At 40.3% G+C, this 27,802-nt stretch overlaps 2 protein-coding genes across 3 annotated transcripts; both read left to right on the forward strand.

Moving 5' to 3' along the window:
- Nucleotides 1-3,079: 3,079 nt before the first annotated feature.
- On the forward strand, nt 3,080-8,070 carry LOC137290209 (regucalcin-like). Of its 2 annotated transcripts, none has more exons than XM_067820937.1 (6): nt 3,080-3,353; nt 4,289-4,494; nt 5,557-5,736; nt 5,910-6,110; nt 6,852-7,001; nt 7,494-8,070. In XM_067820937.1, the coding sequence occupies exons 2-6, from the start codon at nt 4,332-4,334 to the stop codon at nt 7,703-7,705; spliced, it is 906 nt and encodes a 301-aa protein (XP_067677038.1). In that variant the 5' UTR covers nt 3,080-3,353; nt 4,289-4,331; the 3' UTR covers nt 7,706-8,070. The 2 variants fall into 2 exon arrangements, with proteins under 2 accessions (XP_067677038.1, XP_067677039.1); XM_067820938.1 differs by having other exon boundaries at nt 3,238-3,357.
- Nucleotides 8,071-11,147: 3,077 nt separating this feature from the next.
- LOC137290210 (regucalcin-like) lies at nt 11,148-27,679 on the forward strand. The gene is made up of 6 exons (XM_067820940.1): nt 11,148-11,344; nt 14,496-14,674; nt 15,625-15,804; nt 16,218-16,424; nt 16,769-16,918; nt 27,156-27,679. Exons 2-6 carry the CDS (start codon nt 14,512-14,514, stop codon nt 27,365-27,367), a joined length of 912 nt encoding a protein of 303 aa, XP_067677041.1. The 5' UTR covers nt 11,148-11,344; nt 14,496-14,511; the 3' UTR covers nt 27,368-27,679.
- The last annotated feature ends 123 nt before the right edge of the window (nt 27,680-27,802 follow it).

Below are 27,802 nucleotides of genomic sequence, written 5' to 3' on the forward strand. Positions count from 1 at the left end.
TCGTAAGGCTAAGGTCTCGTAACTTTTCTCGTAGCCTTTGCACCTCCAATGTTACAGTATGCCAGGTACAGATGCTACGAGAAAAGTTACGAGACCTTAGCCTTACGAGAGCTTTGTGAAATGAGGCCCTGGCTTGGAAGGCTAGGTGAGGTGCCGATCGGATGTTGACGGGTTCAGGGGATGACGGACAGATGTTGACAGGTACAATGGGTGTCGGTCGAATGTTGACAGGTACAGGGGATGACTGACAGATATATGGCGGCAGTCTGTAAATAATTCTGTCTGGCCCAAATAATCCAGTGATCAACAGCATGAGCACCGATCTGCGCAAATGGGAACCGATGACATGTGTCAACCAAGACAGCGACCTGACCACCCGATCTCGTTAGTCGCCTCTTACGACAAGCATAGTCGCTCTTTATGGCAAGCATGAGTTGTATGCATAAAGAAACAAATTCGCAAGGAGAGGAGCACACTTTCTTCCCCTGAGGATGACTTGTCAGCATTGCACACATTGGTTAATCAGTACATTTCATGTGAGATTTGAAACTGTCCTGATCCTCTGAAGGCAGAAGTATATCTCTACTCACTGCGTTTATTAAAACATGCCCCTTGGATAGAGGAATGACATTTTGACTTCGCTATGTTCGATATTGGTGTACAATGTTGAAAACAGAACATTTCGACAAAACTGAACGTTTGTAAAACTGATATTTTAAATCACAGGTGGGCAAAACACCTTATGGTCATTGGTCCGAATCCCAACACCATACGCATTCATCTCCTAAATAGGACATTCCTCCAATATATTGGAACTATGCCAGCAGTTTACCCAGCTGTGGATGGATACCAGGTAGAACGAGATGCGTATATGACTTAACCCTCCATTACCTCGAAGACTGCTTGGGTCATATACTCCCGTTGGGACTGAGAATTGCCTCGAAATAGAGGGCGTGGAAAAACGCAATGCAAATGGGCATTATAATATAGTGTGAGCAGAAATTATTGAGTATTTTTGGAATATGTTTAACTGGATTTCTAATATGAACCAAGTGTTTGGTTTCACAAGAGAGACAACTCCTTTAATCCTTTCGCATTAGTTTGTCAAGAGGTATCCCCTTTGTTTACTTGCTAGCAGATGACATTTTCAGTTACCCTCAGTATGGATTATTAAGAGAAGAAGAAGCTGATTTTAGAGTATTATAACAAGGACATCAGATCAGTTAAAGTGGAGAGTCATCCCTTTGTTCACTGTTTATCGTGTTTTGAAAAATAATGCAAATTGATGCGGCACTGAGCACCAAGGAGGCTCAGGTAGGCCCAGAATATTGACTGTCGGTGACAGGAGGCGCCTTGGCATTCTCGTTTCTAAAGACAAACGAAGGGGTTTAGAAAACTTAAGGATGGATATGATTGATATAGGAACTGTGCTATCTGAAAGGAAACAATTAGAACAGAGCTACATACTCAGAAAAATCGAGGAATTCCGTCATCGATCACGAAACCTGAACAAAAAAAAAGAGCGATGGTTGAACTGGTGCTTACAGCACGGACATTTTAACTGGGACAATATGATTTTCTCAGATAAAAGTTCTGTGTCGCTGTTCCCTAATACACTGAAACTCTGGACCAAACAAACTGCAAAAGCTTTATTTTTTGAAAGGCATTTTAGAAGTTGTATAGATGAAGGAAAACAAAGTTCTATGGATAGTCAACAAAGTCAACATAGTGTCGAAATGCCAGAAACCTACACTCACTCTCTTTCTTGATATAGGTCATTTCCTGTGGACGAAACAGAGAGAGCCTGGAATTTCATAACAATAATCTGTTGTGAATCTGTTTTTCAAGTCTATGTGAATGATATAGAGTTAATCTTGGACATGTCATGATTCACCCAACATCGATACATCGATAAGATACGAGATACACGTGACCCTGTATAGGTCGATCTTTTAACCTTGTCTCGTTTCCAGTATAGACCTATACATTCATCTTGATTTTCATATTAAAATCTAGTTATACTACGTATTATGTCGTACTTACTACAAACACGACAACGCGACATGCGTTGACATAGCATAAAATGTAATGTTAGTAAGATAGTAAACACTCTTGACTTATCGGAACAAATTCTGTTCGTTGAAAAGTATGGAATCGGAGAAGGGACATTGTAACATTTTTGAGAAATAGCGTGTGGTCGCGCTTTGTTAAAATACTGAGCATACTATGTATTATAGTGTATTTACTACAAGCACGACAACGTGACAACGTCATATATTTTGACATAACCTATGATATAACATCAGCAAAGAAAACAAACACTCTTGACTGTCGGACCAAATTCTGTTAGGATGAAAAGCATGGAATCCTAGAATCCTATTGTCGGGTCGTCGCATTGTCATCCCTTGGATGAATAAAATAATACTCTTCAATGTCGCTTTGTTGCATCTTTGCATTGTCGCACTGAGGTTAATTTTGCCATCTTCTGCTTGATTTTGTGAGGGCGACAACGTCACAAAACGAAAACGCGAAGATGTCCTTTCTAGGATTCCATACTACTGAACAAATAGAACTTGTTGAGACATTCAATAGTGTTGGTCATGTCAGTGACCGCCCATGGTCTGATTGAAAACTATACGGTGTCAGAGGAGCCTCTGTGTATACCACAGCTAGGAGGTAGCTGACAGATTTCGGTTAAACCCCTAAGAGCATGAACATATCATGCATGGATGCATGCATATTGCAATGTGAAACGAAGGTGCTTTGTGCCTTAGGGTCTGTAAAGACGATTTAACCACTGGTTATAAGCTAACCGAGTTTTGAACATTCGGGCCCTGATGGTTTGAAAACAATTACAAAACAATTACCCGAAACACGTAAATGTTATGGTGTTATCCCAACGCAAGAGGATTTCTCTCGAAATGGATACCATGTTAAAAAGAGCTTAAATCGGATCGGAATTAAACATTATTTGCAATTAGCATAGTGTGTAGAGTGTAGGCGTTTGCTCTTCTTAATGACGTCAGTTCCAAAATAAGCATGAGAAAATATGTATCTAACTACAGTAAGGTTGCTAGTCAGACCTTTGGCTTTAAGTATCAGGTATACACATGACATATGTAACTGGATTGACTTTAGGTCACACTAACACATATAGCTGGAACTTCTACAGGTCAGTCTGGCACACCGGGATTCATTCTCACGTCTGTTTACATAACGGGCTGGTCATGCATGCTGGGAGCGTGATGTGACGTCACGGGATTAGCGGGTACAGTGATACGTCCCATACAGATATCTATACCACCAGATATCGCGTGTAACTGACACTTGCCGGAGAGCCTGCATCTTCACCAGTAGGTATACTCCTTCTTCTTCTGCTGATATACAGCCCGCTATTTGTTGTTACCCCAAAGTCAACACCGTGTATTTACAGAGCTATTGGCCGTCTCCGTTAAAAGGGGCCAGGCTTGGTATAAGTTGAGCCCTATGGTACAAAGTAACATAATATAAAGGCGTTTAGTCAGTTTTCTGTACATCTGGCGTTGATTGTGTGAATAGCTAGGGGTTAAAGTCTCTCTATCAGTATGTCAGGCCTATCGCCATGCGGCACCTGAACGAGATGAAAGGTCACCGAAACATAGGTGCCTTGCTCATGCTGAAAAACTAACGCGCTAACGAGCGTACCTCTGTACACAGTGTTTGCTTTTAGCATGGGGGCTACTCTACTGAGACAGACGTGTTGTTACGCCGATATCAGCAATATCGTGGTTGCATGACAGAACTGTAAATAATCCAATGACTGAGACAATAACTACCTGCACAGATCTACACAATGACATTCATAATCACCATCAAAAACGTCACTGAGTGAGACTCTGGTTAGTCGACTCTAGTACACGATTGGGTTGCTATCAACAAATCTTGAGTTTGATTGAGGTGGTGACGTGAGGGCTTTGGCGTCTCGAAAAACAATTTCCCTCGTATATAGTTGCATGTCTGTACTTGTATGTGGACTCCGAGCAGACTCAGTATACTGAGAACACCCTGCGACTCGACCAGTCCACGTTTTATCCTCTCAATGCCGATCACCAGTAAGGCAAACAACAGGTACCATAATTTAACCGGTTGGGGGTCTACGTACGAAGATCAGGGAACAAACCTTCCTCTCACCCATCCGGACAGACGCCAACCCACCAGGTCATTCTTGCTGGGGTTATAGCCTATATCTTTAGCTCCCCTCCAAGAGGCGGCTTGGCTGTTTCAATATTTCAGTTCAACTGTGTTCCAGGTGTTAGGAACATCACATACAGTGAGTCGTAATCTGATCGACGATGTCGTACAATGTGGAGACTGTTTTGAAGAATGTGGCGACCACGGTCGGGGAGGGACCTCACTGGGACGACACTACACAGACGTTGTTGTTTGTCGACATTAACAACGGCAAGATATTTAGATACAACCCCGGTACCGGCACCAACGACATGATCCAGCTCAGTAAGTGTGTCACCATATACCAGGAGACTTGTCAGGAAGACATACCGGAAAACTGTATTTGAAGAAAATCTGGACTGAAAACAGTCGCCGCGGCTCAGCACTTTAAGTTTCAAAACACCTCAGAGTAACCATTTCTTGCTCCTTTCTCGTATAGCGACAATATTCCATATGTGTGAACTTTCTATTACTGTCTATTAGGGAGTCGGTTCCACACAACAATATGATGAAATTTCCCTTTCACCACCATACGTTCACACAGAGAAATGGTTCATTTCTATGTTCAGTATCCTGTACATTTACTACTTACATGCTAAATTCATTTGATTGCGTTTCCCTAAATTGTTGGCTTTCAATTTCCCCAAGCCACATTGAAGGTAATTCATTTATGCAGAGGTGTTACATACATATGTGTAAACCCAAATTAGCTAAACAGTGGAAGTGCTCTATCATGTAACCGAGGAACATTAAATGCAAAGTTCAGTCTTTTACATGAGTGATTATGATGGAAAATTGATAAAAATGACAACTCTAACTAAAGTATTTTTCAGTGGTTGATGGATACATTCGGAACAATGAATCCAAACCAAGAGAGGACGCCTGCCTCCGAGTTGTCTTTTCCTCAAGGAGCAGGCATTCAGATGCATGTTTATACATGAGCTTTATGAAACACAAACTGAGAAGTATACCGAGTGCAGGCATGCTTTACTATTCAGTTACAATTATATAGTAGTGATGCTCCCTGCTCACTGTCAGCATTGTAAGAGGCTTTCGGCCAGTTGTATCCTACAGCGTTTTTTCCTTGATTTTGTTTGAATGATATAAGGCAAAAGACCTTCGTACGCGGGTGTAATTGGTACATCAGGTCTTCAAGGTTACGCGTACTGGAACAGCCAATCATAACATACCCTGTTGGTCCCTCAGTGAACATTAACGGTCACACAATGGGGTGGGTTGATTTGCTGAAGTCCAGATGAATTATGACTTGTCTTCCAGAAGATCATGGTTTGGGTTGCTGCCTGTATGTGTTTTGTAGTATGCGCAGTTGTTGTTTCTACGTTACAGATGGAACTGTTGGGTTCGTCGTACCCCGCAGTAAAGGGGGACTTATAGTGGGCCTGGACAATACGTTCTCGGCTGTCGACTGGAATACCAAAACTGTCACAAAGTTGGCGGAGGTGGACTCTGGAACCAACAACAGGATGAATGATGGGAAATGCGATCCAAAAGGACGTCTGTGGGGAGGTGAGTGAATTCGGGAGCAATCCTGAAATTGCCAGTCCTAGATAGACCCGGGTTCTGTACTACAGCTTTTATTAACTGTAAGGTGAAATTTAATCCTTTAGTAATTCCTGTTTTGTACAAGTATAATCCGTGTCGTGAATCAAGTGATTAACCCGTGTGTGTGTTGGTTTCAGGTACAATGAGCAAGACGTTCAATGCTGGCCAGGCCAACTTGTACTGTCTGGACGTAGATGGGACGCTGACCAAGAAGGTGGACCGCGTGACTATCTCCAATGGCCTCGCGTGGTCCCCAGACAACACCATCATGTACTACATCGACACGACACCACACAAGGTCTACGCGTACGACTACGACATCAACACGGGGAATATCTGTGAGTCACTCTTAACCTGTTAAGTATGCCAAATGGCTGACTTCCAAGTTTTCTCAGACTTCATTGTGGGCCATTTCATATGTCAGAAAGTAATAGTTACAAGCAATACCACGTTGTGCGAATAAGCCGCAAGTAAATATAGATACGTGCAGTCAATTTCAGTCACGAACACTTGGGCTGGTTCGGCTCATCACCAGCTCAGGTTCAGAGAATGGGACTTTACTCAGGAAGCGCTGAGAAGAAATTTTTGGAGAATACGAACACCACTGTGACCTTCTGCATTACTAGAATATTCCTGGCAGTAAACCCGGGTATTCTTCTACAGTCAGTCAACGGATTGTCCTAGGGTACCAACACCCGAGGCACAAAGAAGTCGAGAGTCGGTCGACTTGCTATGTGGGAGGCAAGAGTGACATTTCGTCACCTAGGAGGTCCACCTAAACTGCCATGTTTCTTCTGAAACATTAGTGTCAAAAGGGACAGAAACATCACATTGTAGATTATTTCACTGGCCTCAAAGGAGATTGTCAGGTTCTTTCGACTGGATACGTCTGAACACCAAGAACTCATGAACGTCTATGACTTCCGTATATTCTGAGTGGTACCATGGATGGACCTCTGAGTCAAAACCACAAACACAGAGAGAAGGAGGATGGCCTCTAAAAATTCAGTGGAATACAACTTTATTCTGTATAGCCACCAACAGTTTTGCGTTTATCTGAAGCTGATGTTTCATTTCAGCCAATCAGAGGGTGGCTGTGGACTTCGACGCCGTGCCCGAATTTAATGGCAATGTCCCTGGCCCCGATGGCATGACTATTGACACGGACGGCAATCTGTGGGTTGCCTGCTTTGGAGGTGGAATGGTGGCCAAATTTGATCCTAAAACAGGTGAGCCATAACTTCCAACATAAGGTAATTTGTAATTGGCTTTCCGTTTAAAGATATATCTACCATAGAATACCAAAAACATTGTCTTTCTGACTGAGTTGGCGCTATAGTCATGCCATATGAGGTCGTTCAGAACTACTTCCGGCATTTTGAGAAACATTCATTATCGTAAAGCAATGAGTCATAACATCGTTCTTGAAATTTCAATGGTGAAATTAGTCTTCTCCAGTTCTGTGTGAAAGGGTGATTTACACAAAATAGCAATATTTGAACTGTCACATTAGACGTACGTTGCTTGGGAACAACGAAACCAACAGCTTGGGTTGTACTACGACCCACACTGGGTGGGTAGATCCCTCACTGTATAACCACCCAGATCTCGCGACGGGCAATACGTGCAACAAGGACATAACTAATATTTGAGAAAATTACTAGGCGAAAATTACTTACTTACTTACTTGCTTACTTACTCCTGTTTACAATCTGTTTCAGGGGCAGCTCTTCAACAGGTTTCCCTGCCTAACGCAACCAAGATCACGTCTGTAGCATGGGGAGGGAAGAACCTGGACGAGCTGTACGTAACCAGTCTCAGATCAGGCATCCCGGACAGCGAGCTCCAGACCACGGAATCACTAGCGGGGTCTCTGTTCAGAGTTACCGGTCTTGGGGTAAAAGGCAGCCCGGCTTACGTCTACCAGGGATGAGAGTAGAAGAAGAGATCAATGAGAAACTAGCATTCCTCGATGTATCTGTTCCACATCTTTTCTGTGTTTGCCATTGTGCACATTTGCTGTAGACAGTGGTTTCAGCCTTTATATTTCTTTCTTTAATGTAAATATACTTAAATTGTGCTCAGACATGATAAATGACATGCAGATCTGGACACCAAGAGCAACAGGAGTTAGCTGCCTTGTTAACACAGGTGGCTGAAGTTATGGACACACCCCTGTGGCATGTTAATCATGAATTAGGTAATGGACAGTGAGTGTTGTATGAGGCACTTATCTGACGTGTGAATAAGCCAATATTATCTCGCATCCTAGATAATGAAGTTTCAGATATTTCTGAAGTATGTCTTGCGTTTACACATATTTGATACTGTGTTACCATACCAGGTGGTCAGCGGCACCACCTAATCAACGCCAGGGACATGGGAGCTGCGCCTCAGTTCTAAGAATAAAGTCCATGATGGGATTACTCATTCTATAATACCCTGAGGTACATACAACGTCATCTTACACACGCGCGATTCTCTCCTTTAACTCCGTGTAAGCCCCACATAGGTCAAACTTCAACGGGAGAGCCACATTCACACTATCACTACACCATGCCCATTGCCGTTTGAGCCACACCATTTTCAACTCTTTTTTCGAAAATGTGGTTTTCCCGGGTTGTAATCAGGGAGATTAGTTGAGTGTGACAAATCACGTGATCGAGAAGGGCAAGGTATCACTTGAATACAGCTTACCTGTCAAGCAAGCACCTGCAACGTGGGGTTGAGCATTGCCATGCTCCTCAGATTAACCACAGGCGTTGATAATGGGAACAACGTCACGCTGAATTGGTCCTCTTGCAAACAATGTGACTTCTCATAGCCAATTTCTGGTCGGAGATTCGGCAGTCTGTGGATTTTAATTGTTGTGTATGATGCAGCCGTTGTGTTTTATCGAAGATCGATGCCTCAACCGATGTAGCGGTCCTGGGTGGCGGTGGTATCTCCAGGTCGATATGACCTGGGTCTGTCATTATGTCCGTCCCTGTAAACGGTCGATCCTTTTGTGTCGTTGAGCTTCTATCTGTCTTTTCATTCTCTTGTTGTCTATAATGGCTTAAAACAATGCATGCTGAGTTGTTTGTGAACAGACTGGTTCGTAGACATGGAAATCCGGTGGATTCGTACACGTTAGTAAAATCAGGGATAATCTACAACACACTTCACCTGATAGTATATTCCTCTCATAACAATTAAAGATTTATGTAAAAGATTTGTTTGAAGCAATAACTGAAACACTCAAACATTTGTAGCATTTCAGTGGTGGATCAGAACAGATCGGCGATATTTTTCACACACCTCAAATACACCGTAACCAGTTTTTACAGTCATAATACTATCACTATTACTTGCAAGTACTTTTCATCTAAAGGTGTGTTTCACATCTAAAAATTAAACAAATGTGTGAAAGAAGTTTTATCGACACAATTTAGCCCATCGTCGCGGTGAATCGAGAATGGAAGCCAGTGTCTACTGTCCTAATACTGACTCAAATAATAATTATTTGACTTAAACGTGTGTGACAAAATACAAATGTAATTGGCGTATCTAAAATAATCAGTTTAGCTAATTAATCAGCTGTTGAAAATAAACCGGGCTCAATCTTAAATACTTGAGCTGCCACGATGTTGGCCACACTGGTTACGTAACGACCCGAGACATACGTTCAGGAGCTTTTCGGGGAGTTTCCTCTCCCTCTTTATATAGTCAAAATGGCAAAATGAGGAAACTTCAAAATCACTGATGATGAAAATCGATATTATGACTTTAGTGTAAACGAAAAGTGTTTTGTGAAATGAAACATACGTTTCAGCAGGGATACACTACAGCAGGGATAGGTCTCTCGCTTGCTTTCTTTACCATTTGTATTAACGTGTGCCTCGTCATGCTCCAACGCACACAGTGACTTGGATTGTTCCCAGTGCAACTTCAGTTCTGTTTAACCAGGGAGACTATATAGAGTGTATACGTTGTAGATTATCCCAGGTTTAACAGAACTTCAGCCAGTTTATTGTATCAATCGGAGTTTTACAATGAATGAATGAATGAATTACAGTAAGAATTAAGATCAATAATTATGTGAATGAATGAGCGAAATAAAGAAAAATAAAAGAAAGAAGTACATATGTGAATGAATGAAAGAATAAGTGATACACCGCGGCCTTCCCTCCCAAAACATGTTCAAGAACGCAAAAGTATCGAGAGAACACGTGTTAACATCGGTTGTCCTATAAAATTTACTTTGAAACATTTTTGTTTACATTTATAATTAATCCAGATATCTTATTACATGTAGGGGATGGAATGGACATTAACTAAATGTCACACTGCCCTCAAAAATAAAGTGTAAAACTGTCACAAAGCTTTCTAAAACACCTTTCCAGTTTGGTCAAATAATAAGATCCACGAGAAAGAAAGACGTTAGGGAACTATAACCCTCAAGAATCAATGGCGAATCAGATCAGATCGGCAATATGTCACATTTTTTACACACCTCAAATACACCCTAACATTTTGTTTTAGATTATGGAACTGTCACTTTTACTTGCAAACACATTTCACCGGATGGTATATTCCCCTCATTTGAATTAAAGGTGTATGTGAAAGATGTTTTTGAGGAAGTAACTAGGATTGCTCAAACAACGGAGTATAGCATTTCAATGGCGAAATGTCACATTTTTCACACACCTCAATTACACCCTAACAATTTTTAAGTCATAAAACTGTCACTATTACTTGCAAATACCTTTTACCTAAAGGTATGTTCTCCTTCTAAAAATCAAACGAATATGTGAAAGAAGTTTTTATCGGCACAATTTAGTCTGTCTTCGCGGTGAATCGAGAATAGAAGCCAGTGAGCTATAACGTACCGACTTGAAACTTTACTGCAAATCTGCTCTCCTAATACGGACACTAACACCAATTATTTGACTTAAACTGAAGTGACAAAATAGTTAACGGTATAAGCTATCTTCTACATGTTGGATTTCACTAGTTACAACACTCAGCGAACTTAATCAGCTTTTGAAAATAAACCAGGCTTAATCTTAAATACTACGCTTCCACAATATTGGCTACACTGGTTACGACCCGAGACATACGTTCAGGGTCTTTTCGAGGAGTTTCTTTTCCCCCTCTGTACAGGCTCCCTGGTTTCAGGTGTGTGTGATCCGTGATGAAAACAAACTTCATTATCAACATTCACTTCTTCAGTATTAAAGAAGTTGTCTATACGTAGAACTCTCCTCGTTGTTTCACGATATACAAGAGTAATCTGTTTCATGAAGTTATACGCGGTTTTCCTCAACATTCTAAAACAAGTAAGTTCAGTGCTGTCAGCGGACTCGCACGACATGCTCTTCGGGGAAATCCCCCTTTCTAAGGGGCGTAACTCTAACACTGAATAGGTACTTACAGCACTGGTGACAGCAGCCAACAATACGTGCTCCACAGGTTATCACGTGTGTTTGGAATTGTGACCTGCATGTAATTACAATGCTTCTGCCCATGCGAGAAAGATAACAGAGCAGGTGTTGTTTGTACAGCGAACACTCACTGACCTTCAGATTAGGTATGTAGACATACTGTCGATGTAAGCAGAGACCATATAATATTATATGGTCTCTGATGTAAGGTACACACAGTGTGCACATTGCACAGTACAATGGTGTCACAGCTACGTATGATTTCATGTGTGTTTTGTATGTACTGAAATATGACATCACTACAGCATATACACTGACACCATTACATACACACTCTGGTTTTCACACATACAGATACACAAATACTTACACACTTATTCACACATACATGTGAATCTCTCTCTCTCTCTTACTTGTCGTAAGAGCCAACTAACGGGATCGGGTGGTCAGGCTCGCTGACTTGGTTGACACATGTCATCGGTTCCCAAAGACGAAGATCGATGCTCATGTTGTTGATCACTGGATTGTCTGGTCCAGACTCGCGACCATATAGCAGGAATATTGCTGAGTGAGTGCCTCGTAAAAGTAAACTCACTCACTCACTCACTCACTCATTCTCTCGCTCTTGTATATGATCAGATCAGGGGTTCAAAAATATTTTTGACTTTAAGAAAGTGACTTGTACTTATTAATTTTCTACTTGCCCTCATTTTATGACACAATGCGTGATGGTAATGTTTCATAGACTATTTATGGAAGAGTGATACTTGCACTCTCTACTAGCTCTACTTTATTATTGCAAACTTTAATAGCTTCATTATGAGCGGAAATGAAATGAAATCCAATGATTTTTTAAGCCTGCAGATGTCAGATATGCGGTCATATCACATTGTATGTGCTCAGATGTCAGATATGCAGTCATATCACATCGTATAAACTCAGATGTCAGATATACACTCACATTGCATTATATATGCTCAGATGTCAGATATGCAGTCATATAACATTGTATCTGCTGAGATGTCATATATGCAGTCGTATCACATTGGATATACTCAGGTGTCAGATATGCTGTCATATCATGCATATACTCAGATGTCAGGCATGCAGTTGTAGCAGGGCGTGGAGTCATCCCACAGATGACATCCTTACCTTGTCAGCTTGCTGACGGGGTTAACCTCTTTGGTCATGTGGACAAGGCGTCCGACTTCGGATCGGAAGGTCCGTCGTTCGGATCCCAGCACGGGACTCGGAAATTTTGTGGCCGCTACATTGGCGCCCAACGTGGGGCTGAGCACGTTCATATCATATTTGAACAAAATAAGCCTCAGTACCCAACTATGCGGCCCGGGACGTGCCTTCTGTTGACGGGGGAGTATGTAGCAGGGCGTGGAGTCATCCCACAGATGACATCCTTACCTTGTCAGCTTGCTGACGGGGTTAACCTCTTTGGTCATGTGGACAAGGCGTCCGACTTCGGATCGGAAGGTCCGTCGTTCGGATCCCAGCACGGGACTCGGAAATTTTGTGGCCGCTACACAGTCATATCACTTTGTATAACTGCTCAGATGTCAGATATGCAGTCATATCACATTGTATTTATAATTACTCAGGTGTCAGATATGCAGTTGTATCACATTGTATGTTCTCAGATGATAAGTATGCTGTCATATCACTTTGTATATGCTCAGGTGTCAGATATGCAGTTGTATCACATTGTAAGTTCTCAGATGGTAGATGTGCTGTTATATCACATTGTATATAATCAGATGTCAGGTATGCAGTCATATCACATTGTATATTCTAAGATGTCAGATATGTAGTCATATCACATTGTATATTCTTGGATGGCAGATATGCTGTCATATCACATCATATCTACTCAGATGGCAGATATGCTGTCATATCACACCATATCTATTCAGATTTCAGATATGCAGTCATATGACATTGCATAATTGGTCAGATATGCAGTCATATCAGGTCATATATACCCACTTGACAGATATACAGCTATATCACATTGCATAATTGCTCAGATGGCAGATATGCTGTCATACGCATTGGATATACTCAGATATCAGATCTCATGACATATCGCGTTCTATGTACTCAGATGTCCCATCATAACTCATAGTTTATCTTACCTCACAGATGAATGTTGCTTTCTGATTGGTTTTGCGCTTTTCTGATATTTTCTATGTACTCCGCTGGGAATTCTGAACTCATATGGTACTTCATGGTAGTAATTCTTTATCTCAGATAACATTGAATCACTTAAGATGTCCGGGAATCACAGATGTTTTACAAATGCAAATTGATGGACAGGATATTATCTTAAATCTGTTTTTCTTGTCAGCTAAATTTTGAGATGGATCCAAACAGATTTGTTAAAAAAATTCAAAATTAACATTGCAATGTTCGGTAAGATAAATACGTTGTTCACTGGTTCCTTGATGTTTGTATATGTTACCCTCCCTCTTTCAGCTCAGGGAAGATAAACAAACATTGAGGGTACAATAACCCAGGTCGCCCTCATGAGGCAGTGAACAAATTCACTCAGGTGTGAGATATCCCATCATATCACATTGCATATGCACAGATGTTGGATATCCTGTCTATTCCATTAACCCTGATATTAGATATATATATATACCCCGATATATCATGTATTCCTTGGCAGCAAACAGAATAGTATATATGCTCTTCAAAAAAGTAGGGACACGTGAAGGTCTTGGGTAGAATAGGCCTTCAGCAACCCATGCTTGCCATAAAAGGCGTCTATGCTTGTTGTAAGAGGCGACTGACAGGATTGGGAGGTCAGGCTTGCTGACTTGGTTGACACATGTCATCAGTTCTCGGTTGTGCAGATCGATGCTCATGCTGTTGATCACTGGAGTGTTTGGTCCAGACTGTATAGTTTACAAACCGCTGCCCACAGTCACCCACCGTAGGTCCTATATAACTTGTATACTAAGGGTTGGTTGGTGTATGGCATGTAATTTGCATGTATACGACATTTTAAAACTAACGACTAGTATCAAACACTAACAAATGTGTGATGCAAGATGAGTATCAAAATTAATGTTCTAAGTGATTTCTCGACCTTCGTCTAAATCAAGAATGGGGCCCCATGCACATGTATGTGTTTGGGGGTGGTAATAGAAGGAAATGGTGGTGCGTTCATAAGATGTCTGTCTTGAAACGTTTGTAAATGTTTCAATCCAAATTGAAAGTTCATTGTCCCCTACTTTTTTGGAAGAGTACAGTATGAAACATAAATATTGCCATTCTAAGCACCTGGCTGGTGAGGATGCCATACAAGGTAGAGACAGTGATCAAGCATGCTGCACAGACAGTGGGGGAGGGTCCACACTGGGATGTCGCCACCCAGAGGCTGCTGTATGTAGACATCAACAAGGGGAATGTCCACAGATGGGACCCCTCCACAGCCAAGGATGAGAAAGTACACCTAGGTTAGTATTTCTATATTCGATTGGATTATAAACTGTCTGGCTCAGATTTCAAAGCAATAGTTACTGAGGAATACATGAATAACACTTTAACTTTCAAATTAACTTTAAAGTTCTGAAAAGCAAAGACATATGAACTTGAGGGAGTATAAAATGTTGTGTTTGGAGTAGATGGGAACTCCAGAACACGCTGTCTTTGTATATGCCACAAAACTATATTTGTAGCAGTAAAAGAGATCATTAGATGTTATGTAAATAAAGTCAATATTGTGTGTTAGAATCACATGGATACAAGCACAATGAACTGGGACATATAGAGTCTTAGAATCCCATACAGATACAATCTTTTGCCTTGATGTATATCATCTCTTAGAATCCCATACAGATACAGTCTTTTTCCTTGATATATATCATCTCTTAGAATCCCATACAGATACAGTCTTTTGCCTTGATGTATATCATCTCTTAGAATCCCATACAGATACAGTCTTTTTCCTTGATATATATCATCTCTTAGAATCCCATACAGATACAGTCTTTTTGCTTGATATATATTGTGTCTTAGAATCCCATACAGATACAGTCTTTTGCCTTGATGTATATCATCTCTTAGAATCCCATACAGATACAGTCTTTTTGCTTGATATATATCATCTCTTAGAATCCCATACAGATACAGTCTTTTGCCTTGATGTATATCATCTCTTAGAATCCCATACAGATACAATCTTTTGCCTTGATGTACATCATCTCTTAGAATCCCATACAGATACAGTCTTTTTGCTTGATATATATCATCTCTTAGAATCCCATACAGATACAGTCTTTTTGCTTGATATATATTGTGTCTTAGAATCGGATATGGATGTAAGGGACATGTGTATCCTTAAGATTTATTTTGATATTCTTGTCGTGAAAAGGGTTCTTGCACTGGTTATATGCTGTGTTGTCAGATGGGACAGTGGGCTTTGTGATCCCTCGAAGCAGTGGTGGTCTTGTGCTGGGTTTGAACCTGAGTGTAGTCTGTTTGGACTGGGAGAGTGGAACCACCACCACCCTGGCCACGGTGGATGAACGAAGAGACAACCGCTTGAACGATGCTAAATGTGATGCTTCAGGAAGACTTTGGGCAGGTATGTCATGACATCTTCATTTTATCTTCACAGAAATATCTTCACACTAGTGCTTCATCCCTTCTGTGAATGTTCCACTCATGTTAAGTGTTAAACATATTCTAACAGGAAGTGTTATAGAACACTTAGAATAAGTGTAGGCAATAAGTTGACAATAAGTGACCCAAAGTATTCAGGTTAGTGTAGGGCAATATGTTGACAATGGTTGACAAAAGAGCATTCATATGAAGTGTCGGGCAATATTTTGACAGTGAGTGACACAGAGCAGTTTTTCTCATGATTAATTTGAACATGTTTAAAGCAATGGTAATTAAACTATATTTGCCTCTCTCTGGCACATGAGAAACATAAACTGAAACTGGTATCATCTGTATTCTTCCTAATAGTATTGTGATTGTTTTGGCTGTTCCTAGGAACAATGAACACCGGGAGCCCACGGGTACAGGGGGTGGGGAACCTGTACTCCCTGGGGGGAGATGGACAGCTGCAGTGCCATGTGGAGGGGGTCACTGTGTCCAACGGTCTGGCCTGGTCAGCTGATAACAAGACAATGTTCTATATAGACACACCCACTCGCCAAGTGTGGGCATATGACTTTGACCTTGAGAAAGGCACCCTAGGTAAATGATGACAAGAAATCAGTGACAGTTGTTCAGTCAGCTCAGTGAATCATCTTTATAGCAGATGTCAAATAGATTAAGATGCATTTAAGTTTGCAAATAAGAGTAGAACCAAAAGTTTGCCCCAGTGCCACAGGAAATGAAACCAAGAAACCTATTATCAGTATGTCATTTCCGCTAAGGACATTGCCGGGTACAGGGGTGCCATGAGTATCACTCTCAGTGCAGGAATTAGTATTTACAGACTGCAACCATTCGTCTATTGATGGAAGTTGCCCTAGACAAGCAGCAACAACGACTTTGCCAAGTTTAGTCATGCTTGGTGAACTCCTGTCTTCCTGCAGCTAATCAGAGGGTAGCGGTGGACTTCAGCAAGATCCCCGAATTTGAGGGAACCTTGGTGCGTCCTGACGGGATGACTATTGACACTGATGACAACCTGTGGGTGGCCTGCTTGGATGCAGGGTCAGTGGCACAGTTTGATTCCAGCACAGGTAACTCCTCACCACTGAATGTTGAAGTGTTCCTTAAGCTGTAGATACATAGTGTAAACATCCACATGTCCGTGTCAAGGTATCAGTGTATCATGTTGAAGTGTTCATAAAGGTGTAGATACATAGTGTAAACATCCACATGTCCGTGTCAAGGTATCAGTATATCATGTTGAAGTGTTCATAAAGGTGTAGATACATAGTGTAAACATCCACATGTCCGTGTCAAGGTATCAGTATATCATGTTGAAGTGTAAACATCCACATGTCAGTGTCAAGGTATCAGTATACCATGTTGAAGTGTAAACATCCACATGTCCGTGTCAAGGTATCAGTATATCATGTTGAAGTGTAAACATCCACATGTCCGTGTCCAGGTATCAGTATATCATGTTGAAGTGTAAACATCCACATGTCCGTGTCAAGGTATCAGTATATCATGTTGAAGTGTAAACATCCACATGTCAGTGTCCAGGTATCAGTATACCATGTTGAAGTGTAAACATCCACATGTCAGTGTCAAGGTATCAGTATATCATGTTGAAGTGTAAACATCCACATGTCCGTGTCAAGGTATCAGTATATCATGTTGAAGTGTAAACATCCACATGTCCGTGTCAAGGTATCAGTATATCATGTTGAAGTGTAAACATCCACATGTCCGTGTCAAGGTATCAGTATATCATGTTGAAGTGTAAACATCCACATGTCAGTGTCAAGGTATCAGTGTACCATGTTGAAGTGTAAACATCCACATGTCAGTGTCAAGGTATCAGTATATCATGTTGAAGTGTAAACATCCACATGTCCGTGTCAAGGTATCAGTATATCATGTTGAAGTGTAAACATCCACATGTCCGTGTCCAGGTATCAGTATATCATGTTGAAGTGTAAACATCCACATGTCCGTGTCAAGGTATCAGTATATCATGTTGAAGTGTAAACATCCACATGTCAGTGTCCAGGTATCAGTATATCATGTTGAAGTGTAAACATCCACATGTCAGTGTCAAGGTATCAGTATATCATGTTGAAGTGTAAACATCCACATGTCAGTGTCAAGGTATCAGTATACCATGTTGAAGTGTAAACATCCACATGTCAGTGTCAAGGTATCAGTATATCATGTTGAAGTGTAAACATCCACATGTCAGTGTCCAGGTATCAGTATACCATGTTGAAGTGTAAACATCCACATGTCAGTGTCAAGGTATCAGTATATCATGTTGAAGTGTAAACATCCACATGTCCGTGTCAAGGTATCAGTGTACCATGTTGAAGTGTAAACATCCACATGTCAGTGTCAAGGTATCAGTATACCATGTTGAAGTGTAAACATCCACATGTCAGTGTCAAGGTATCAGTATACCATGTTGAAGTGTAAACATCCACATGTCAGTGTCAAGGTATCAGTATATCATGTTGAAGTGTAAACATCCACATGTCAGTGTCAAGGTATCAGTGTACCATGTTGAAGTGTAAACATCCACATGTCAGTGTCAAGGTATCAGTATATCATGTTGAAGTGTAAACATCCACATGTCAGTGTCAAGGTATCAGTATATCATGTTGAAGTGTAAACATCCACATGTCAGTGTCAAGGTATCAGTATACCATGTTGAAGTGTAAACATCCACATGTCAGTGTCAAGGTATCAGTATATCATGTTGAAGTGTAAACATCCACATGTCCGTGTCCAGGTATCAGTATATCATGTTGAAGTGTAAACATCCACATGTCAGTGTCAAGGTATCAGTATATCATGTTGAAGTGTAAACATCCACATGTCAGTGTCAAGGTATCAGTATATCATGTTGAAGTGTAAACATCCACATGTCAGTGTCAAGGTATCAGTATATCATGTTGAAGTGTAAACATCCACATGTCAGTGTCAAGGTATCAGTGTACCATGTTGAAGTGTAAACATCCACATGTCAGTGTCAAGGTATCAGTATATCATGTTGAAGTGTAAACATCCACATGTCAGTGTCAAGGTATCAGTATATCATGTTGAAGTGTAAACATCCACATGTCAGTGTCAAGGTATCAGTATATCATGTTGAAGTGTAAACATCCACATGTCAGTGTCAAGGTATCAGTATATAATGTTGAAGTGTAAACATCCACATGTCAGTGTCAAGGTGTCAGTATATCATGTTGAAGTGTAAACATCCACATGTCAGTGTCCAGGTATCAGTATACCATGTTGAAGTGTAAACATCCACATGTCCGTGTCAAGGTATCAGTATATCATGTTGAAGTGTAAACATCCACATGTCCGTGTCCAGGTATCAGTATACCATGTTGAAGTGTAAACATCCACATGTCCGTGTCAAGGTATCAGTATATCATGTTGAAGTGTAAACATCCACATGTCAGTGTCAAGGTATCAGTATATCATGTTGAAGTGTAAACATCCACATGTCAGTGTCAAGGTATCAGTATATCATGTTGAAGTGTAAACATCCACATGTCCGTGTCAAGGTATCAGTATATCATGTTGAAGTGTAAACATCCACATGTCAGTGTCAAGGTATCAGTATACCATGTTGAAGTGTAAACATCCACATGTCCGTGTCAAGGTATCAGTATATCATGTTGAAGTGTAAACATCCACATGTCAGTGTCAAGGTATCAGTATATCATGTTGAAGTGTAAACATCCACATGTCAGTGTCAAGGTATCAGTATATCATGTTGAAGTGTAAACATCCACATGTCAGTGTCAAGGTATCAGTATATCATGTTGAAGTGTAAACATCCACATGTCCGTGTCAAGGTATCAGTATATCATGTTGAAGTGTAAACATCCACATGTCAGTGTCAAGGTATCAGTATATCATGTTGAAGTGTAAACATCCACATGTCCGTGTCAAGGTATCAGTATATCATGTTGAAGTGTAAACATCCACATGTCAGTGTCAAGGTATCAGTATATCATGTTGAAGTGTAAACATCCACATGTCAGTGTCAAGGTATCAGTATATCATGTTGAAGTGTAAACATCCACATGTCAGTGTCAAGGTATCAGTATATCATGTTGAAGTGTAAACATCCACATGTCCGTGTCAAGGTATCAGTATATCATGTTGAAGTGTAAACATCCACATGTCAGTGTCAAGGTATCAGTATATCATGTTGAAGTGTAAACATCCACATGTCCGTGTCAAGGTATCAGTATACCATGTTGAAGTGTAAACATCCACATGTCAGTGTCAAGGTATCAGTATATCATGTTGAAGTGTAAACATCCACATGTCAGTGTCAAGGTATCAGTATATCATGTTGAAGTGTAAACATCCACATGTCAGTGTCAAGGTATCAGTATATCATGTTGAAGTGTAAACATCCACATGTCAGTGTCAAGGTATCAGTATATCATGTTGAAGTGTAAACATCCACATGTCCGTGTCAAGGTATCAGTATATCATGTTGAAGTGTAAACATCCACATGTCAGTGTCAAGGTATCAGTATATCATGTTGAAGTGTAAACATCCACATGTCCGTGTCAAGGTATCAGTATATCATGTTGAAGTGTAAACATCCACATGTCAGTGTCAAGGTATCAGTATATCATGTTGAAGTGTAAACATCCACATGTCAGTGTCAAGGTATCAGTATATCATGTTGAAGTGTAAACATCCACATGTCAGTGTCAAGGTATCAGTATATCATGTTGAAGTGTAAACATCCACATGTCCGTGTCAAGGTATCAGTGTACCATGTTGAAGTGTAAACATCCACATGTCAGTGTCCAGGTATCAGTATATCATGTTGAAGTGTAAACATCCACATGTCAGTGTCAAGGTATCAGTATATCATGTTGAAGTGTAAACATCCACATGTCCGTGTCAAGGTATCAGTGTACCATGTTGAAGTGTAAACATCCACATGTCAGTGTCCAGGTATCAGTATACCATGTTGAAGTGTAAACATCCACATGTCCGTGTCAAGGTATCAGTATATCATGTTGAAGTGTAAACATCCACATGTCAGTGTCCAGGTATCAGTATACCATGTTGAAGTGTAAACATCCACATGTCAGTGTCAAGGTATCAGTATATCATGTTGAAGTGTAAACATCCACATGTCCGTGTCAAGGTATCAGTGTACCATGTTGAAGTGTAAACATCCACATGTCAGTGTCAAGGTATCAGTATATCATGTTGAAGTGTAAACATCCACATGTCCGTGTCAAGGTATCAGTATATCATGTTGAAGTGTAAACATCCACATGTCCGTGTCAAGGTATCAGTATATCATGTTGAAGTGTAAACATCCACATGTCCGTGTCAAGGTATCAGTATATCATGTTGAAGTGTAAACATCCACATGTCAGTGTCAAGGTATCAGTATATCATGTTGAAGTGTAAACATCCACATGTCCGTGTCAAGGTATCAGTATATCATGTTGAAGTGTAAACATCCACATGTCAGTGTCAAGGGGAAGTGTCCATAAAGCTGTAGATACATAGTGTAAACATCCACATGTCAGTGTCAAGGTATCAGTATATCATGTTGAAGTGTAAACATCCACATGTCAGTGTCAAGGTATCAGTATACCATGTTGAAGTGTAAACATCCACATGTCAGTGTCAAGGTATCAGTATATCATGTTGAAGTGTAAACATCCACATGTCAGTGTCAAGGTATCAGTATACCATGTTGAAGTGTAAACATCCACATGTCAGTGTCAAGGTATCAGTATATCATGTTGAAGTGTAAACATCCACATGTCAGTGTCAAGGTATCAGTATATCATGTTGAAGTGTAAACATCCACATGTCAGTGTCAAGGTATCAGTATATCATGTTGAAGTGTAAACATCCACATGTCAGTGTCAAGGTATCAGTATATCATGTTGAAGTGTAAACATCCACATGTCAGTGTCAAGGTATCAGTGTACCATGTTGAAGTGTAAACATCCACATGTCAGTGTCAAGGTATCAGTATATCATGTTGAAGTGTAAACATCCACATGTCCGTGTCCAGGTATCAGTATATCATGTTGAAGTGTAAACATCCACATGTCAGTGTCAAGGTATCAGTATATCATGTTGAAGTGTAAACATCCACATGTCCGTGTCCAGGTATCAGTATATCATGTTGAAGTGTAAACATCCACATGTCAGTGTCAAGGTATCAGTATATCATGTTGAAGTGTAAACATCCACATGTCAGTGTCAAGGTATCAGTATATCATGTTGAAGTGTAAACATCCACATGTCAGTGTCAAGGTATCAGTATATCATGTTGAAGTGTAAACATCCACATGTCAGTGTCAAGGTATCAGTGTACCATGTTGAAGTGTAAACATCCACATGTCAGTGTCAAGGTATCAGTATATCATGTTGAAGTGCAAACATCCACATGTCAGTGTCAAGGTATCAGTATATCATGTTGAAGTGTAAACATCCACATGTCAGTGTCAAGGTATCAGTATATCATGTTGAAGTGTAAACATCCACATGTCAGTGTCAAGGTATCAGTATATCATGTTGAAGTGTAAACATCCACATGTCCGTGTCAAGGTATCAGTATATCATGTTGAAGTGTAAACATCCACATGTCAGTGTCAAGGTATCAGTGTACCATGTTGAAGTGTAAACATCCACATGTCAGTGTCAAGGTATCAGTATATCATGTTGAAGTGCAAACATCCACATGTCAGTGTCAAGGTATCAGTATATCATGTTGAAGTGCAAACATCCACATGTCAGTGTCAAGGTATCAGTATATCATGTTGAAGTGTAAACATCCACATGTCAGTGTCAAGGTATCAGTATATCATGTTGAAGTGTAAACATCCACATGTCAGTGTCAAGGTATCAGTATATCATGTTGAAGTGTAAACATCCACATGTCAGTGTCCAGGTATCAGTATACCATGTTGAAGTGTAAACATCCACATGTCCGTGTCAAGGTATCAGTATATCATGTTGAAGTGTAAACATCCACATGTCCGTGTCCAGGTATCAGTATACCATGTTGAAGTGTAAACATCCACATGTCCGTGTCAAGGTATCAGTATATCATGTTGAAGTGTAAACATCCACATGTCAGTGTCAAGGTATCAGTATATCATGTTGAAGTGTAAACATCCACATGTCAGTGTCAAGGTATCAGTATATCATGTTGAAGTGTAAACATCCACATGTCCGTGTCAAGGTATCAGTATATCATGTTGAAGTGTAAACATCCACATGTCAGTGTCAAGGTATCAGTATACCATGTTGAAGTGTAAACATCCACATGTCCGTGTCCAGGTATCAGTATATCATGTTGAAGTGTAAACATCCACATGTCAGTGTCAAGGTATCAGTATATCATGTTGAAGTGTAAACATCCACATGTCAGTGTCAAGGTATCAGTATATCATGTTGAAGTGTAAACATCCTCATGTCAGTGTCAAGGTATCAGTATATCATGTTGAAGTGTAAACATCCACATGTCAGTGTCAAGGTATCAGTATATCATGTTGAAGTGTAAACATCCACATGTCAGTGTCAAGGTATCAGTATATCATGTTGAAGTGTAAACATCCACATGTCAGTGTCAAGGTATCAGTATATCATGTTGAAGTGTAAACATCCACATGTCCGTGTCAAGGTATCAGTATATCATGTTGAAGTGTAAACATCCACATGTCTGTGTCAAGGTATCAGTATATCATGTTGAAGTGTAAACATCCACATGTCAGTGTCAAGGTATCAGTATACCATGTTGAAGTGTAAACATCCACATGTCAGTGTCAAGGTATCAGTATATCATGTTGAAGTGTAAACATCCACATGTCCGTGTCAAGGTATCAGTATACCATGTTGAAGTGTAAACATCCACATGTCAGTGTCCAGGTATCAGTATACCATGTTGAAGTGTAAACATCCACATGTCAGTGTCAAGGTATCAGTATATCATGTTGAAGTGTAAACATCCACATGTCAGTGTCAAGGTATCAGTATATCATGTTGAAGTGTAAACATCCACATGTCCGTGTCAAGGTATCAGTATACCATGTTGAAGTGTAAACATCCACATGTCAGTGTCCAGGTATCAGTATATCATGTTGAAGTGTAAACATCCACATGTCAGTGTCAAGGTATCAGTATACCATGTTGAAATGTAAACATCCACATGTCAGTGTCAAGGTATCAGTATATCATGTTGAAGTGTAAACATCCACATGTCAGTGTCAAGGTATCAGTATATCATGTTGAAGTGTAAACATCCACATGTCAGTGTCAAGGTATCAGTGTACCATGTTGAAGTGTAAACATCCACATGTCAGTGTCAAGGTATCAGTATATCATGTTGAAGTGTAAACATCCACATGTCCGTGTCAAGGTATCAGTGTACCATGTTGAAGTGTAAACATCCACATGTCAGTGTCAAGGTATCAGTGTACCATGTTGAAGTGTAAACATCCACATGTCAGTGTCCAGGTATCAGTGTATCATGTTGAAGTGTAAACATCCACATGTCCGTGTCAAGGTATCAGTATACCATGTTGAAGTGTAAACATCCACATGTCCGTGTCAAGGTATCAGTGTACCATGTTGAAGTGTAAACATCCACATGTCAGTGTCAAGGTATCAGTATATCATGTTGAAGTGTAAACATCCACATGTCAGTGTCAAGGTATCAGTATATCATGTTGAAGTGTAAACATCCACATGTCAGTGTCCAGGTATCAGTATACCATGTTGAAGTGTAAACATCCACATGTCCGTGTCAAGGTATCAGTATACCATGTTGAAGTGTAAACATCCACATGTCAGTGTCCAGGTATCAGTATACCATGTTGAAGTGTAAACATCCACATGTCAGTGTCAAGGTATCAGTATATCATGTTGAAGTGTAAACATCCACATGTCCGTGTCAAGGTATCAGTGTACCATGTTGAAGTGTAAACATCCACATGTCAGTGTCAAGGTATCAGTATATCATGTTGAAGTGTAAACATCCACATGTCAGTGTCAAGGTATCAGTATATCATGTTGAAGTGTAAACATCCACATGTCCGTGTCAAGGTATCAGTGTACCATGTTGAAGTGTAAACATCCACATGTCAGTGTCAAGGTATCAGTATACCATGTTGAAGTGTAAACATCCACATGTCAGTGTCCAGGTATCAGTATATCATGTTGAAGTGTAAACATCCACATGTCAGTGTCCAGGTATCAGTATACCATGTTGAAGTGTAAACATCCACATGTCAGTGTCAAGGTATCAGTATACCATGTTGAAGTGTAAACATCCACATGTCAGTGTCAAGGTATCAGTATATCATGTTGAAGTGTAAACATCCACATGTCCGTGTCAAGGTATCAGTATATCATGTTGAAGTGTAAACATCCACATGTCCGTGTCAAGGTATCAGTATATCATGTTGAAGTGTAAACATCCACATGTCCGTGTCCAGGTATCAGTATATCATGTTGAAGTGTAAACATCCACATGTCAGTGTCAAGGTATCAGTATATCATGTTGAAGTGTAAACATCCACATGTCAGTGTCAAGGTATCAGTATATCATGTTGAAGTGTAAACATCCACATGTCAGTGTCCAGGTATCAGTATACCATGTTGAAGTGTAAACATCCACATGTCAGTGTCCAGGTATCAGTATATCATGTTGAAGTGTAAACATCCACATGTCCGTGTCAAGGTATCAGTATACCATGTTGAAGTGTAAACATCCACATGTCAGTGTCCAGGTATCAGTATACCATGTTGAAGTGTAAACATCCACATGTCAGTGTCAAGGTATCAGTATACCATGTTGAAGTGTAAACATCCACATGTCAGTGTCCAGGTATCAGTATACCATGTTGAAGTGTAAACATCCACATGTCAGTGTCAAGGTATCAGTATATCATGTTGAAGTGTAAACATCCACATGTCCGTGTCAAGGTATCAGTATACCATGTTGAAGTGTAAACATCCACATGTCAGTGTCAAGGTATCAGTATATCATGTTGAAGTGTAAACATCCACATGTCCGTGTCAAGGTATCAGTATATCATGTTGAAGTGTAAACATCCACATGTCCGTGTCAAGGTATCAGTATATCATGTTGAAGTGTAAACATCCACATGTCCGTGTCAAGGTATCAGTATATCATGTTGAAGTGTAAACATCCACATGTCAGTGTCAAGGTATCAGTATATCATGTTGAAGTGTAAACATCCACATGTCCGTGTCAAGGTATCAGTATATCATGTTGAAGTGTAAACATCCACATGTCAGTGTCAAGGTATCAGTATATCATGTTGAAGTGTAAACATCCACATGTCAGTGTCAAGGTATCAGTATATCATGTTGAAGTGTAAACATCCACATGTCAGTGTCAAGGTATCAGTATATCATGTTGAAGTGTAAACATCCACATGTCCGTGTCAAGGTATCAGTATATCATGTTGAAGTGTAAACATCCACATGTCAGTGTCAAGGGGAAGTGTCCATAAAGCTGTAGATACATAGTGTAAACATCCACATGTCAGTGTCAAGGTATCAGTATATCATGTTGAAGTGTAAACATCCACATGTCCGTGTCAAGGTATCAGTATATCATGTTGAAGTGTAAACATCCACATGTCAGTGTCAAGGGGAAGTGTCCATAAAGCTGTAGATACATAGTGTAAACATCCACATGTCAGTGTCAAGGTATCAGTATATCATGTTGAAGCTCCAGATGGAGGCCTGGATCTTTCATTGCTTCTAGACAAGATTATTACATGACTGGTTCCCTGCATGCATTGATCATTGGCATCTTTGTATATTCTCTTGTCACAGGATACGCTGAGTTCCTTTCTTTTAATTTCTTAGGTCTGTGACTCCCTTAGCTTTGCCAGGTGTTTTCACCTGTGGGTCTGTAAAGCATAATTCCTTAACCAATGAAAGCTACTTAGGTACTTTTCATTACCTATATGTTTGTCACTTTTGGACCGAGCATTTGATAAAAAAAAATTTCCAGAAAAATATGACTGTTTTCTGGACATGGATGTCTTGAATAAACTGCCTTGTAAGTTTTTTGGTTAAAAGTTTGTATATCTTACTTGTAACTGAAAAAGAGGCCCGTCTCCAACAAAAATGTATCAGTTGTGAACAGTGGGTCCTTGTCTAGCAGGATTGTAATACAACAATGAGTAACTATAGATATATGAAACCCATTCTTCAAGGTAACTGAAACAGGAACTGTTGAGAGTGCCACTCATTCATATCACTTCTCTGTCCCCCAGGGCAAATGCTGCAGAGGGTGGAGCTGCCGAATGCATCTAAGATCACTTCGGTGTGTTGGGGCGGACCAGCCCTAGATCAGTTGTACGTCACCAGCCTTGTAGCCAGCTTCACTAAACAGCAGCTGAACACCACCGAGTCGCTGGCGGGATCAGTGTTCAGAGTTACGGAACTTGGTGCTAAGGGGAAAAATGGTGCAGTGTTCCAGGGCTGACAACACAGAACATGAAACACTCACATTGTTGGGTTGGGCAGCATTGGTCACATGGTTATCAACGGGGCGTTTTGGAAAATGTACAGAAAATCAAAAAGTGAAATTTCAGAGATGAAATGACAGACCTGATATTGTCTTTATAACTTTTCTTTGTTTTCAATGAAAATGATACCTTTCTGTATCAAAACAGTTACAACTGCAATTGAGCAGGGTGTCATGTTACACGCTGACTCAGCCAAACCAAGGGCCTGTATAATGTAGCACTACAAAGTCTTTAAATATTGAGATAAACTATTTTATTATCTGTTGAAAGCGTTTGTTGTCTTCATTCACATGGAGTTATTAGTCTTTAAACCACTGATCACATTTTGGAAATGAGGTAAGAAGAACAGACTGTTGTTTGACGCAGCATGTATTACTGAAAACATGGCTGGC

Source organism: Haliotis asinina, chromosome 7 (assembly GCF_037392515.1).
Source record: "Haliotis asinina isolate JCU_RB_2024 chromosome 7, JCU_Hal_asi_v2, whole genome shotgun sequence".
NCBI classification, from domain to species: Eukaryota; Metazoa; Mollusca; class Gastropoda; order Lepetellida; family Haliotidae; genus Haliotis; species Haliotis asinina.

Bases quoted from the DNA above. Each gene is read 5' to 3' on its own strand.
- LOC137290209 (XM_067820937.1), top strand. From the start codon at position 4,332: ATGTCGTACAATGTGGAGACTGTTTTGAAGAATGTGGCGACCACGGTC. The intron at 5,737-5,909 runs GTGAGTGAATTC...TGTTGGTTTCAG, and splicing joins AAAAGGACGTCTGTGGGGAG to GTACAATGAGCAAGACGTTC. The intron at 7,002-7,493 runs GTGAGCCATAAC...AATCTGTTTCAG, and splicing joins CAAATTTGATCCTAAAACAG to GGGCAGCTCTTCAACAGGTT.
- LOC137290210 (XM_067820940.1), top strand. From the start codon at position 14,512: ATGCCATACAAGGTAGAGACAGTGATCAAGCATGCTGCACAGACAGTG. The intron at 14,675-15,624 runs GTTAGTATTTCT...CTGTGTTGTCAG, and splicing joins GGATGAGAAAGTACACCTAG to ATGGGACAGTGGGCTTTGTG. The intron at 16,919-27,155 runs GTAACTCCTCAC...TCTGTCCCCCAG, and splicing joins ACAGTTTGATTCCAGCACAG to GGCAAATGCTGCAGAGGGTG.